At 41.6% G+C, this 14,203-nt stretch overlaps 1 protein-coding gene across 4 annotated transcripts in view; it reads right to left on the reverse strand.

The window, feature by feature from the left end:
* Nucleotides 1-5,760: 5,760 nt before the first annotated feature.
* Nucleotides 5,761-14,203, reverse strand: part of prkd3 (protein kinase D3) — a 477,301-nt gene continuing 468,858 nt past the window's right edge. For all 4 annotated transcript variants that reach the window (XM_085980200.1, XM_085980197.1, XM_085980198.1 and 1 more), the window contains one exon: nucleotides 5,761-13,763. In XM_085980200.1, coding sequence (XP_085836326.1) covers nucleotides 13,590-13,763 — 174 coding nt within the window. In that variant the 3' untranslated portion in view covers nucleotides 5,761-13,589. The remainder of the gene's footprint in view (nucleotides 13,764-14,203) is intronic.

The following is a 14,203-nucleotide window of genomic DNA, read 5'->3' on the forward strand; positions in this document are numbered from 1 at the left end:
ACACACTGCAGCCACAATACCCGGTGGCGGAAGGAGTGTTTAGAGTCCAGTGGCAGGCTGCTGATCAAGCAAACTGCTGTGTTGATGATATGAAGCTATGAGTGTTGTTGTGGGGGCATCCATCCAGGCACATGGTGAGTATTCATTTCCACTTTCACTTGAGCCTTGTCGATAGCCGTCACTCTATTGTCAGAGTACCCTGCCTCTACCCTTCTCTTGTAGCCACATTGTTGATGTGGTTGGTCCAGTTAAATCCCAGTCAGTAGTGATTCCCAGGATGTTGACGGTGGGGCACTTTGCGATGATGGTACCAGTGAAGATTGGGGGGGGGGGGGGGGGGGGAAAGTGAGTGGGCATTTTTGTGTTGAGATGGTCATGCCCGGCACTTAGGTGTGTGAATGTAACCTGCCATTTGTCAGCCCAAGTCTTTACTAAAGAGGATAGCAGGGAGGAGGTGAATCTTGAAGTGGTTGAGAGTGAGATGAGCAATATTATAATCAATAAAAGGAAAACCTTAACTAAGTTAAGCTAAAGTCACTGTTGTAATGTAGGCAAATGTGGCAGTCAATTTGCGCACAGCAAGTTCCCACAAACAACAAAGAGATAAAAAGGCCAGTTAATATGCTTTTAGGAGTGTTGATCAAGGGCTAAGTTTTGGCCAGGGCACTGGGAGATCTCCCCCGTTCTTTAGTGCCATGAATGTACAAACAGGGCCTCTGTTGAGCATCTCATCCGAAAGACAACACTTCTGACAACGCAATGGTCCATTACAGTGGCCTGGATTATGTGCTCAAATCCCTGGCAATTAAATCACAACCTCCTGATGCAGAAGCAAAAGTGTGACCAGTGGGCCAAGCGGACACTTTTTTGGAGGGGAGGGGAATTCCCCTCTAGCGGGTAGGGTTCCAGCAAGGCAGGTCTTCCACCTGACTCATTTTGCTGGGTTGGACGAATGCACAAAACCGACGGGCAAGGGAAAAGACCAGCTGATCCATCCAGCCTGCCCCAGTGTCACGATGCCTGGAGTATCATGGCTAGACATTTCCTAAACCACAGCAGCCATGTAATCTCCAGAGAGAGGCAAAAAGAAAAAACAGGAAAGCACCAGAGGGAAAAAATCTGGAAAATTCCTCTCTGACCCCCTCAGGCAATCTAAGCTAGTCCAGGAGACCACATTGACTATGCTTATGTTAACTGTCACTTACCTTTTACAAGATGCAATATTTGCTGCAGCTAAGAACTGATCCAGATCTCTTTTGAAAGCGTGAAGGTTAGCAAGGCCATAAAAAAGGCAAACCAAGCACTAGGGTTTATTTCTAGAGGTATAGAATTGAAAAGTAGGGAAGTTATGCTAAACCTGTATCGAACCTTGGTTAGACCACACTTGGAGTACTGCGTACAGTTCTGGTCGCCATATTATAAAAAGGATATAGAGGCACCGGAGAGGGTGCAAAAAATATTTACAAGGATGATACTAGAAATGCGAGGGTATACATATCAGGAAAGGATGAACAAAGAAGGTGGAGGGGTGACCTAATAGAGGTCTTTAAAATTATGAAAAATTTTGAGAGTGGATAGAGAGAGAATGCTTCCACTTGTGGGGAAGAGCATAACTAGAGGCCATCAATATAAGATCGTCACCAAGAAATCAATAGGGAATTCAGAAGAAACTTCTTTACCCAGAGAGTGGTGAGAATGTGGAACTCGCTACCACAGGGAATGGTTGAAGTGAATACTATAGATGCATTTAAGGGGATGCGAGACAAGCATATGGGGGACAAGGGAATAGAGGGTTATGCTGATAGATTTAGATGAGGAAAGAAGGGAGGAGGCTTGTGTGGAGCATAAACACCGGCATGGACTGGTTAGGCCGAATGGCCTGTTTCTGTGCTGTATATCCTATATGTAATCCTATGTGTGGAGTGTCAGCACATGCCAGGTTGGAGCTCCTTAAGTATGCAAAGCAGGCTCCCTGCCTTCAAGAGCGAGCGTGCCTATAGAAAGTATGAGAATTCTGACACTACAGCACCAAAAGATCCAGAAAGGAACTTTAAAAGATGAAGAAGTACCAGCAGAATTCCAGGAGATGGTCCACTCTAGGCCCCAGCCAAGATTGGGTCTTCACTGGGTAAGTAGCTGGGGCTGACCGGAGGGAGATGAAGCTGCTACAATGCCTTCTCGTTTCATGAGGGCACTTTAGTGCTGTTACCACCAGCTACAAATCTTTGCTTGATTTTGTTAGTTTTTGAACCGCTTATCTTTTATAGCAGCTGCTTTTGGCGTTTGGGTAACCCTATGCTGTAACTTCACTAGGTTGGTGTCTCATTCTAAGATGTGCCTGGTGCTACTTTTGGAATGTCCTCTGAGCTGGATTTTCCTGTTTGGGGCAGAGCTGCCTTGACTCTGACCTATTTTCCTGGGTCAGGGACCATGGCAAGATTCCTACTGCCAAGTGGGAGGGAGTCTGTCAGTTGCAACAAGAATGAGGCCGTGCTACGGCACGATTATCCCTCCAGCACGAGAACAGGTGGTGAGGAACCTTTTAAAGGGGTAGAAGAGCCCCAATAAAGAAAACCTACTGGCTTTATGGGAGCTTGAAGAGGAGGCCTCTACTTGGCTCTCTCTCCCCCCCTCCAATGGAAGACTTGGGGCCATTAACCCAGGCTTACTGTCACCTTTCTCCAGGTGTTCCTAGGAAACAGACGACAGAAGTGAAATCCACCTGGCCCTGCCTCCTCGCCAGCATTTGCATGCGGTGGGGCGGGGGCGGGGTGGTGGCGTTAGTAAAGTCCAGACAGGGGTGGTAAGGCAGTCGGCTTCACCATTCCATGTGTCTGTGTGATCCCACCTGCTTTTGGAGAGGATCCCAGAGGGAAAATCTAGCCCTGTATGCAAGACTAGTCTCGGGACTCCAGTTCCCAGATATGAGGAGGATCACAGAGGAAGTCTAAACTTGGCCATCTCTCTATTAGATTCACAGTCTAGTGGATGGGCAGAACGGTTTTCAATGAGTGTGAAAACAGACCTTCATGCTCTAACTGGCTTGTAGCACATCGCTTTTTGATCCTTCAATGTCATCTCTTCCAAGTACTGTGGAAACAGAATTCCAAACATTGGATAGTTCACCCAACAGGGAACACGAGCTGGGTTTAGACCATCATGCGACAGATCAGTTTCACCTTAGTGATGCTGTGCTGTTGCAATTGTAATACAATCTGTCGTTTGTATTGAATGTTGCAGACACCGAAATAATAAAAGGAAAAACAGAATGGATTTATATGTTTAATTAAAATCTCCGATATGCGAAAGTCAGGACTTTGGTGGCAGTGAGGCATGAACTCTTGACTTGTATACACAGGACTCTGCTATTTAGTAGTTAAAAAAATTATTTTTCAATATGTCAGAAAATAATTAATTTCATCACTAACCATTTAATTTTAAATGCCTCTACCTTACCTTGGAGCTGCTTTTTTCAGCTATATAATAGCCATTTAAAGCTGCCAGCAGTGAGATACATCATAACTAAAATCTACCATCAGGGCTTTTGCTGCACATCTTGTCAAATATAAAATTACTGAACATGATTTAAAAACTGTAAAATCTCTTTACACTTTGATGTGTATTCCAGAAATATCTGTATGCTATCTACATCCACAGTAAATGGATTTGCAAACAGTACTTGTGATGTTTGTATTGCATTTAGGTGGTAGCCAGTATGTTGAAATATTCTAAGTACACCAAGAAATAATCATCAAACCAGATTTTTGAAAATGTTGTGTTTCGCAATGACGAAGAAAATAATCTTTTCCATTTTTCACTCAACATCAAACAATCCAGGTCAGGCATGGCATGGGTTAAGTTCTCGCCACAATATGTTCATGTCCAAGCAAGAGGTGTACCCCAAATGCATTGGTGATCGATGTGGCTCTCTGGGCAACGTTGTCTAATTGGTGCCAAAGTACAAACAGATTTGTGCTGGAGTAAGGATTCTTAAACTTGTTTTCTGTGTTACCGCACCACTTAGTCCCCAACTCGAGTTAAATGTTTGTTTAGTTCCCCCCAAGGAGAAAATGCAGCTTCCTACATTTCTGAAGGGAAAGTAGTGTGTGTCATCCTGGAGGGCAAACACAACTCTAGGGTCCTTTCTCCAATGAACTTACATTCCTCTCCCAAACCTCAAACACATAACTCAAGATTGAAACCATCGATGAACTGCCACCTTCACCTGCCCCCTTGCTTCAAACTCCCCCCAGCCTCCGAACCATTCTATTCCTGAAATCTGTCTTCCAGCATCTCCCTCCCTGCCCTCGCCAAGCTCACTTTGTCAATGAGTTCCACTTCCTTCTCCAAGCAACTCCTGATCATGCAACTTTCCTTTCTGGCATCTATGCTAGCTGACATCAATAGCTTTGTTTCCTCGTGCACGATCTCTCTCCCCTTGAAAACCACCATTGCTCCTTTCTCACAAAACCTACCATTGACCTACTTGTCCATCAATTTTCCCTTCCTAAGGTCTTTGTGCCCATGAGGTCTCCTACCTCTGTGCCCTTCTTTCCCACAACACCCTCCAGTGTGGCTTCCACCTTCCAGCTAACAGCCTTAGCCAATGACATGAATTATGTACTTTGTGACTGGGACAGTAATGCATTATTGCATCGCAACCTTTCTGCAGAATTTAATGCAGTGCATTTCCTGCAATGGCTTCTCTTCCCTCTCCAATACATCAGCTCCATAGTCCCCCAAGGATCTATCCCTGGCCTCCCTCTTTTGCTTTTACCAGATGTTGCTCCTCAATGACATCAGCTGCAGGCAGGAGTCAGCTTTCACATTGTACAGTAATGATACCCAGCTCGACCTCTCCAACACCACTTGACCCCTCAACTGCTTATCCGACATCAAGTCCTGGATGAATCACAACTTCCTGCTGCTCAACTGTCTGGAAGACCAAAGCCATCATCTTCAGTCCCCCCGCACAAACTCCACTTCATTGCCTCTAATTACATCCTTCTCTGGCCACTCTCAGCGTGAGCTAGACTTTTCACAATCTTGGTATCCTGTTTGAATCTGAGCTGAGCTTCAAACCCCACATCCGTTCTATCACGACCACTTTCTTCCACGTCCACACCCTTTCCCACCTCTGCCTCTTTATTGCTGATGCCATCATCCACATCTTTGTCGCCTCCAAACTTGATTATTTCAGTGCTCTCCTTGCTGGCCTGCTCCACCTTGTCCAAAACTCTCCTTCTCTCATCCTGTCCCACAATAAATCCCACTCACCCATCACCCCTGTCCTCGATCTACTCTCGTTCTCGGTCCTCCAACGTATTATATTTACAATCCTTAGATTCCATCTATACATCCCTCCACGACCAAGCCACATCCTACCTCCGATGATCTCCTGAATACACCATTCCTGATTCTGATGGCTTGTGCATTCCCCTGCCCTTTCCTTTGTCCAAAGATTGGCGACAGAGAGGGTACAGCCATCTCACCCTTACTGTTTGGAATTCCCTCCCTGAACTTTTGCACCTTTCGACCTCTCCACCTTTAAAAACTCTCTCAAAATCCAGCTTGTTGATAAAGGTTTTGTTCACCCCTCCAAATCTCTTCCTTCATGACATGGTGTCCAATCCCTTGTGCCTTATTAGTGAAATGCTTTGGGACTTTCTTTTAGGTTAAAGGTGCTTTATAAATGCGAGTTGGTGTTTTGTGCTCTGTAAACACCTGCAATTTGAAATAATGACAATAAAATTAACACAATTTGAAATTCCAATTAGAGTTTTATTAAACTGTAAGTACTAAAATATACAAAAACACTTTTCTATAAGACTCCTGCCAAGCCAGTGGCAACACTGATGATGTAAAGATTCTCAGGAATAGCCTGTAAATATTTCCCTAACAGTTATCATAAACTGGTCCTTTGTGCTGTTGTCTAAAGTCTATGGTTCCTTGATTTCCATCACACTTCGCAACAATGAGTACGGACCACAGCAACTACACTGACCAGCTAAAGTGCAGTGTAAAGATGCTGGAGAGCCCTTATTAAACCACCTCCAGTATCTCATGACTATTCAGCACAAAACTGGGTATGCAAAAATTGAATTTCTTTTAAATCGCACAGAAGCAAACACACAAAAGGCAAAAAATAATTATTGTAGGACAAGCCAATGCAAAAAAAAAATCTAAATTAACAAAACAAACACATTGGTTTCGCCTTCCATTATTTAGCCCTTGAACTGCAAGCTGCAATTAACTTTTTGGGACAAAATGTTAATAAGGAATGGAGGCTCGCAGCAGTTTTGTTATTAAAGTCTGTACCAGAACCCAAGTATATGGCATGGGTAATATGACATACATATCTCAAGTCATGCTGTGAGCATGATTTCTTTTACTGGTAATAAGATTTACTAAAATATTTCACACCTCTGGTGCATTCTCTGTAACTTTGTCATAGTACATATTTTGTGAACAATCTACCAAACATCTGCCTATTTTATGTGCATTAGTGAGCCAAGGACTGTTCCAATCTTCTATCTACAGTGTAGTTTTCAAAACGCAGTTAAATTGTTAAGTTACCAGAGACCAACTATGGTCGAATATTATTACTGTATTTCTATTAGTATTTTTTATCATTGCTATGCCATATTTATTCCAATGTTGGGAGGACTCATAAAAATCAACATTTCATTGTGCAGTACACACGTTTGTTGCATATATGACAAATTGAATTGAATTGAATTAAAGGTAATGCATTACATCAAATTAATTGTTCTGACATTTAAACTTAGGTGGTTATTATAGCAAGGTGAATTTTACCACTTAAAATGATGCAGAGTTGCATTATTCCGTTCAATGCCTGTACCTCAACATTGTTGAGTGCACTGGACTGGATCATAACAATGGTGATCGCAGCATGACACGTCACTAAAGTTGTATTACAAATAGCAAGATTGGAAACAGTTGTCTGGTCACGTAACTGGGAAAGCACAACAACCTACAAACACAGTTCAATTTACTAATCAGCATGGAGCTACCAAACACGTGTAGCATTGACCTGCCTTGACAAACCAACTCCAGAACATTCAGCACGTCTTAAGGAAAACAGCAACAATGAAAGAAGATAAGACGAAGAACCCTATTAAATAGGTAAAAGGCAAGGAATGCAAAAGCATTTTTATGGTGACCATGATTAGTAACCATGCTTGTTTTTTGCATTTCAAGAAATTTTCCTAAATCAACACAAATTTAGGAAAGGGAAACTTGAATTTCACATTCTTTGCTCCACCAATGTGGTAACTTTGTTACTGTACCTTTTCTAGTGGTTGGTTTGGTCCCAGTTGATGATAATTAGGTGTGTGTAGCCAAACTCTGGTGCTAAACCAAAACTGTTCCCTAAGCAGAATCCACAACACAGGGTTTGGCTGTACAAAATATGTGATGTGATACAACTTTTCAGTTGTGTTTAATTTATTAACATTTTATAATAATTTGACTACAGAAGGTCACAATCCAAGTACGGGTATATTTACACTCCCCTAATCATAATAGGTTAGGAAAATACTATGGTAAACCTTGTTCTCGACAATATTTTAAATCTTTAAAATAGACTCTAAACTTAACTTCTTTCCTTTGCCAAAATTGCACTTAAAATCAAATGGTTAGAGCAAAGAAGACAACAGATATCACACTTCCAACATACAAAACTATATATATGATGAAACCAGAGCTAACGCCACTGGGTAACGTTTATTTTTGGGAATGTTTGTGACTATAACCAGGTTACTTCACTCCTTATATTATCTTCCAGTACTGGAGTGCACAATTTATTTAGTCTAATAACACTCAATTGTAACTAACGCAGGACAAACTATAGCACACTTAAATACACAAGTATAAGCAAAACAGTCTAAAACTAAAAGCATAAAATGAGAGTTTCCGCCCCTCCTTCACCGCCACCCCTACCGGAAAACTCAACTATACATTTGTTCAACTTTGTAGGCAGCAAGTTCACAAAATGCAAACAGAAAAAAAAACCTCATAAACTTGTCTCAGGTAAAGTCTTGGTCTCATCACAGCTGGTGCTTCTAAATCTCATGAACTATCCTTTTTTTTTTTTTATCTCCAGCTATTCCAATTGCAACAAACACCACAGCAAGCTGTATTCAAATTTAGCAGTCCCTGCGCATTTGTAGAAAGCCTAAACATATAAAATGTTGGAAAATCTTTACCGCATTGCACAAAGGTAAAAATCATAGCTTATTTATCTACTCTAACTGCTCCACAACTGACTATCCTCCCAAATAACGCCCTGAAATATGTCAGAAACTGTGAATTTTATCGTCAAAATACTCCACATTCTGAATTCTACACTTTTTTTTCCCTCATATAAAAATCTTTTCTTTGAACCCAATTTTATAACAGACACACCAGTACTTTCAAAGGGATTCTTATTTTTAAAAAAAAGGTGCAGCATGATAGAAAACTGAGTATTTTTGTTTTAGCTGCAAATCAGACTGGTTGGATTTATTTTAATATTAAAAAAACTAAAGTTACAGCATCTTAAAATAGGCAGGTTTTCCAAATGAACTTGAAGATCCATACAATACCATGTATTAAATTAAATCACCAGATTTTATTTTACAAAAATTTGTTCCCATTTCTTTTTTTTTATAAAAGGGACAATTTTTTTTTTAAGTGGAAAAATTGGTTTGCCAAACAACTTGCACTTATATTTCACTCCTCACATAAAAGAGCAATCTCAGAATTTTACAGAAAGGAGATGTAGACACTAAGCAAGAAATGCAGGAGTTTTGAGATTGGGGCAGGTGATCTAAGGCACAGTTGAAGAGATAGGTATTTAGCAAGCGCCTAAAAGCATGGAGAGGGGCAACAAGGTGAGAAGGTTTTGGAAGAGAATGCCAGGGGTGTAATGCAGCTCAAATATCCATCTCTGGTGGTGCGGTAAATCCAGAGCTAGTGATCCAGAGGCAAAGAAACAGAGGCTGTGGATTAGGACTGAAGGCTGGAGAAGATTTCCCAAATAGAATGAAATCAGGCAGTGAAAGGATTTGAAAATGAAGACGCGCCATTTCAGGTTTACCTACCCACGGTGGACTCGGCCTTTTGTCCTTTGGCTGCAAGTGGACAGAAAATCCAGCCCAAATACTGTAAGTGAAAAATGTGGATTGCAGCATCACTAGAGCAAATGATTAGTTATCGCTCAGAAACAGGGATTTTCACCGCCATACTACACTACTTGAATAGATTGAGGTTAAGTGTAAACATCAACACATCCCAAGCATGTGACATCACTGTGATAAAACCACATGGACTCTTCCCTCTCCCAAACATTTTTTAAAAATGGCTGTAAGAGACCCTTTGCCACGGATATAACGCAGCGATGAATGCGCCAGGTCAGAAATGGTTACCACGAATTTCCTTTTTTTGAAACCCATTCATTTGCCTCCAGTGGTGGGCCAAAAGATGCAAGGAAAAAGGCAGTAATCCAGCGTCAAAGAAATGGGAGGGTGCAGCCCGCTGACACGGCCGGAGATCTCCCCAATTGATTGGTGAATTAATGGGGAAAATAAATTCCATGCTGTGGCACTGAGCCATATGGACCAGAGTCCCAGCAGAACCTGCAGCTGGGGTCATACAATCGGTCTCGGTGCGGGAAAACAAACACTTCCTGCTCCTGATCAGTTTTCCAGTAAACCCGTGCTCAAAAGTGCACACAGGCAGACGGGATCAGGCTCAACCAGTGATGCGTTCCCATGATCAAACAGCTCTGGCTGTCCAGGCAAACATAGGAATGGCTGGAGGGATGAAAGCACCTGTGGAAGAGTATCTCTAGAAAAAAGAAATAGTGCTTCAGCAAGAGAAGGAAAGCAAAGGCCGGGGTGGGGGGGAAGAAAAATCACAAAAGAAACGATTGAGCAGAAACTAAAACGGCAAAAATAATGACCCCTTAAGGATCTTTGAAGTTTGCATCTACATTTCAGGGTTAAACTGTTTTATGAGATGCATTTATTCTATAATTGTACAGATTTCCAATCAGACTATTGCAATTACTTTGGGTAAAGCATTTATAAATCCCTAATCTAGATTCATCTGATCACAGAATCCTAATGGAATAGAAATGTAACTCATTTAAAAGCATAGTGTAACAGGGATTATAAAGCATATACTCCAGTCGATCAACATTTGGGTTGTAGCATATTTTATAGCTGATTATAGGGGGGAAAACCCTTAAAATATATTCTTCATGTTACTGCCATGCACTACATTATAATCTTAAGACGACCATTTTTCAATTCATGATTTCTTTTCTTTCAAGTAATCAAAAGCAGAAGTGCCTGAAATTTCCCTGCCTCAATTTTCACCTTAAAATAAAGTTTTGTTTTGCAAGTATGTTATGAAATTTTTCTTCTGTGTAAATTATCCCCCGTGCCTAGCCTCAGCACTTGTGCTGCTCAGAGGACTGAAAATTGTCAGGACCCAAACCACTCTCTCTGCTCCATGTTCAGCTCCCTGGAGACATTGGGCAGCAATCAAACTGCAACTCTCGCCTCACTATCAGGAAATTCTGCCATGTCTGCTGGGTTCCTCCCTCCCTACTTGGCACAGCGCAGATCGAGAATCAAACTTATGCTTGGATCTCTCTGTGGGACTCTCCAGTTCTTATCTTCGTAGACACCATGCTGCTGCACAAAAAAAATCTTGAGTTGTGGAAAATTGATGTGGGCTATTTGTAAATGGCAAAACGTGTTACTGCTAGCTAAAATATACTATCAAAATAATCCATTACCAGGGTCTTTCAAAAAAGTATTTTTAAATGAAAACAATTGAAATTGGAGAGAATTTTAAATGTGGGCAATATATTTTATAGTACTGTAATTTCAGTGGCACCTGTGTTCGCAGACATTATTCAATCCAACCCTTTCAATACAATTTGCTTTTAGCAGTATTGCATATTCTCCAAGATGGCAGCAGCTTGGCTGAATTTTGTTATATTTGTAGAGCAGCAGTTGACCAACATCCTGACACCCTGTGCCATTCTGGAAACTAATAGTAAGGGTAGACCACTGGTGTGGTAATGACCGCACACTCTAGATTATGTGCGGTTGCTTTCGTTAAAATTGTTACATTTTCCATTGCTACCTGGAAACTAATAGTAACTTCACAGCAGCAGCACTGATACTGAGCAACAAAAGGTTCAGAGATCAAGAGGTGCTGCAAGTTTGTGTGGGGGGTAGGGACTGCCAACCAATCAGCAGCCTTCTTTAGGCCTGCCTATAATGAAAAGCATTGGCCGACTGCTATTTGCGATAGGAGTGGATGTCAATGCACTGCCTTGATCATTTTAAAATCCATTGTTTTTCACCAATATAATTTCTAACCCTTAATAGATCCCTGGCACAACAGCCAGAGATATTTATTTTGTCAAAGGTGCGCATCTGATTAAAAACATAAACTGCTAAAATGGAATCCAATGATTTAAAAAAAAAGTCATCCAACCCGAGGAGGGAAAAGATAAAGTATTTTTGAATGAAACCACGAGTGGAATATTCAATGTCAATTAGACCGCAGACATTCTTACACATGGGTCGGTTGATATATACATCGCCGTGCATAGGGGAAGGTCGCTTGCAGGGGAAGATAGCTCACATCTTTCACGTTATCAGCTCACATCTTTCACGCTATCCTTCGAAGTGCATAGCCTGCCTTGTGCAAGTTATGCATTTTGTCATGAGTAGTTTCTCAAGTGTTCAGTCGGTGTCCCTCTTGCTGCCCTGCCCCACCCAGCTGCATTTCCATGTAATAAAGAGCATTATACCTTTTAACTCATGCCTGCCTCACCAAGGCAGTTCTATGTTGTAAATCAAGTGAAAAACCCCTCATGATAAAACTGCTCGAGACATCGGGCAAAGGGAACAGCAGGCCATCCCCTACCCCCACTGGTTCAGAGATTTAATGCATTTACATGACAGAAGTTTGAAGTCAAAGGCCTCAACCACACATGGACTGCACTGCCTCAGCAGTGAGGGAGCAAACAGCTGGAGGCTGCAATTGTCATAACACAAATGCTGATCCAAGTGCTGCACAGAAGGAGGCCATTTGGCCCATCGTGCCTGTGTCGGTGTATAATCTCCACTAATGCTGCTCTCTGAAGTGGCAAAGCTCCTCATATGGAGTACTGCTTACTTACTGGCGTCCTGCTGCCAGTAATCTACCGACTGATGACAGGACAGTGACACATTTTCAACTGGTGGAACACAGACTGGCAGCACAGAATAGTATACTAAAATAGTTAAAAATGAAAAGGATGGGTTTTGCACAAGTGGAATTTGCACTTCCGTTATTATGAAGCAAGAACGATGCGACAAATCCGTATCTCCTACACCAATACCAGCCACCGTTGGGAGTTAAATACGGCAGTGGCGTTCTCATCTCCTCAGTGCCCTCTGGTGACAAAAGTACAGTATAACAAGATTTTACAACTTGAACCCCAGGAACTGCGCTCCCTCCAGCTGCTCCACCCTAGAGTTTATAGCTTAATCTGGTGTAAAGGGTCCTGTCTAAAAGTAGGTTGTAGGACTTCAGTATTATTCTTTTAGCACCATGTCTTCATTCTAATCCAACTTACGTCGCTTTATTGTAGCACTGATTGTCATATTTTTGAATCACAGTACAAATGGATCAACAATTGAATGACGACTGGAGATATTGGTTTGCCAATGCTATATATACTCAGCCCATCAGGAAAGAAATGCTGCAGCTTTACATTACCTTTTAAACTTATGCACAAGAATGTTTTGGTGACTCAGTTGCACCAACTTCACAATGCAGTCAATGAAAGCAATACTGTCATTCCTTAAGAGACCCTTCATATATAATAAAGTAACACTGTCCCAGTAACCAGGAGCTGTCTACCACAATGACCGTCTCTGGAGAGAACAGGACATGTAAAGATAATCAAACAGTTGCATGTACAAAATGGAACAAACTGATGTTTTACTCTGAAACCGCCAACCAACCTTAGTTGCCAGAGATCCCTATTTAAACTGAATTTGGTCCAAGCGATAGCCCTTGTCCTACAATGGACAAAATTTGTTCTCAGTAACTTTCCATCTCTTAAAAGTAAAAAAAAAACTTGTGAAAAAGAGATTGTCTGATCTAGCTTTGCATTTAGTAAACAATTACATTTATGGCTTGGTACAAAGTGACTAGTTACCAGAGAGGTACTTGGGTGGATAGTATTAAACCAGCTAAATACTAGAAAAGGAATGTTTGGTTTAAAATCTAAAGCTCACAGCATTCATTTTGTCCTCTTTCTCCACAGACACCAGTCACCAAGTTCACACCTGTGCAACTGAAATATGCTACAGGCTTGCACAGTCTTCAGTTACACCATTTCCCTTCATTGTCACATGGGCTGATGTAAAGAGCTGGGCAGTATCCAATCCGCTTTGGCTGTGCTGTACGACAAGCAGCAACAAGTCTTGGCTTCCTTTTTCCCCAGTGGCAGTACATTTCCACATCAAAGCCGTGATATTATTCAGTCGTGGCAGTTTGCCCAGTTTGATACATTAAGGATCTTCCTCCATATCATCTAGATTGGGTGCCATGATGAAGTGTTTGGGGTACTGGAGATTGTGTTCTAGGGAATATTCTTCCCAACGTGCATCGTCACTTTCGTGTGTGATGTAACGCTCCCCTTTCCTGGTCTCAAACTCTCGGAGATCCAGCCATGTCTGATAATCCTGTGAGCACATAGACAAGAAAACATTTAAACCTTGGCCAACACCAAAACTCTTGGGAACACAAAAGAAAAAAATGGTGAATTTCCAGATTTAGGAAGCAGAGATCATTAATAAAACATAACAGGTGAATGAATTATTCACTTTATTCAAGTGTAAGCAATAAGAACCTTATAAAACCCAACAATTTAAGATCATTAGCATAAAATGGCCCTCTCTATGTACCAAGAAAAACTAATGGTATTAGTCCATCTTTAAAAGCAGATTTGCACAGAAGAGCATAAAAGTAGCCAGCCAGGCTCCTTAGAACAGCATCAATTGTGTGTCACCATCACAAGTGCCAACAAAATCTAGTGAAACAACTGTAATACTGACGAAGAAATTACAAACAATTCCCTCATAACTCGAGGCACAGACCAGATTCGATCCCAGTTCTGTGCTTA

The sequence above is a fragment of the Somniosus microcephalus genome, chromosome 3, assembly GCF_052327205.1.
Source record: "Somniosus microcephalus isolate GS21.2 chromosome 3, FLI_Smic_1.0, whole genome shotgun sequence".
In the NCBI taxonomy this organism is placed as follows: Eukaryota; Metazoa; Chordata; class Chondrichthyes; order Squaliformes; family Somniosidae; genus Somniosus; species Somniosus microcephalus.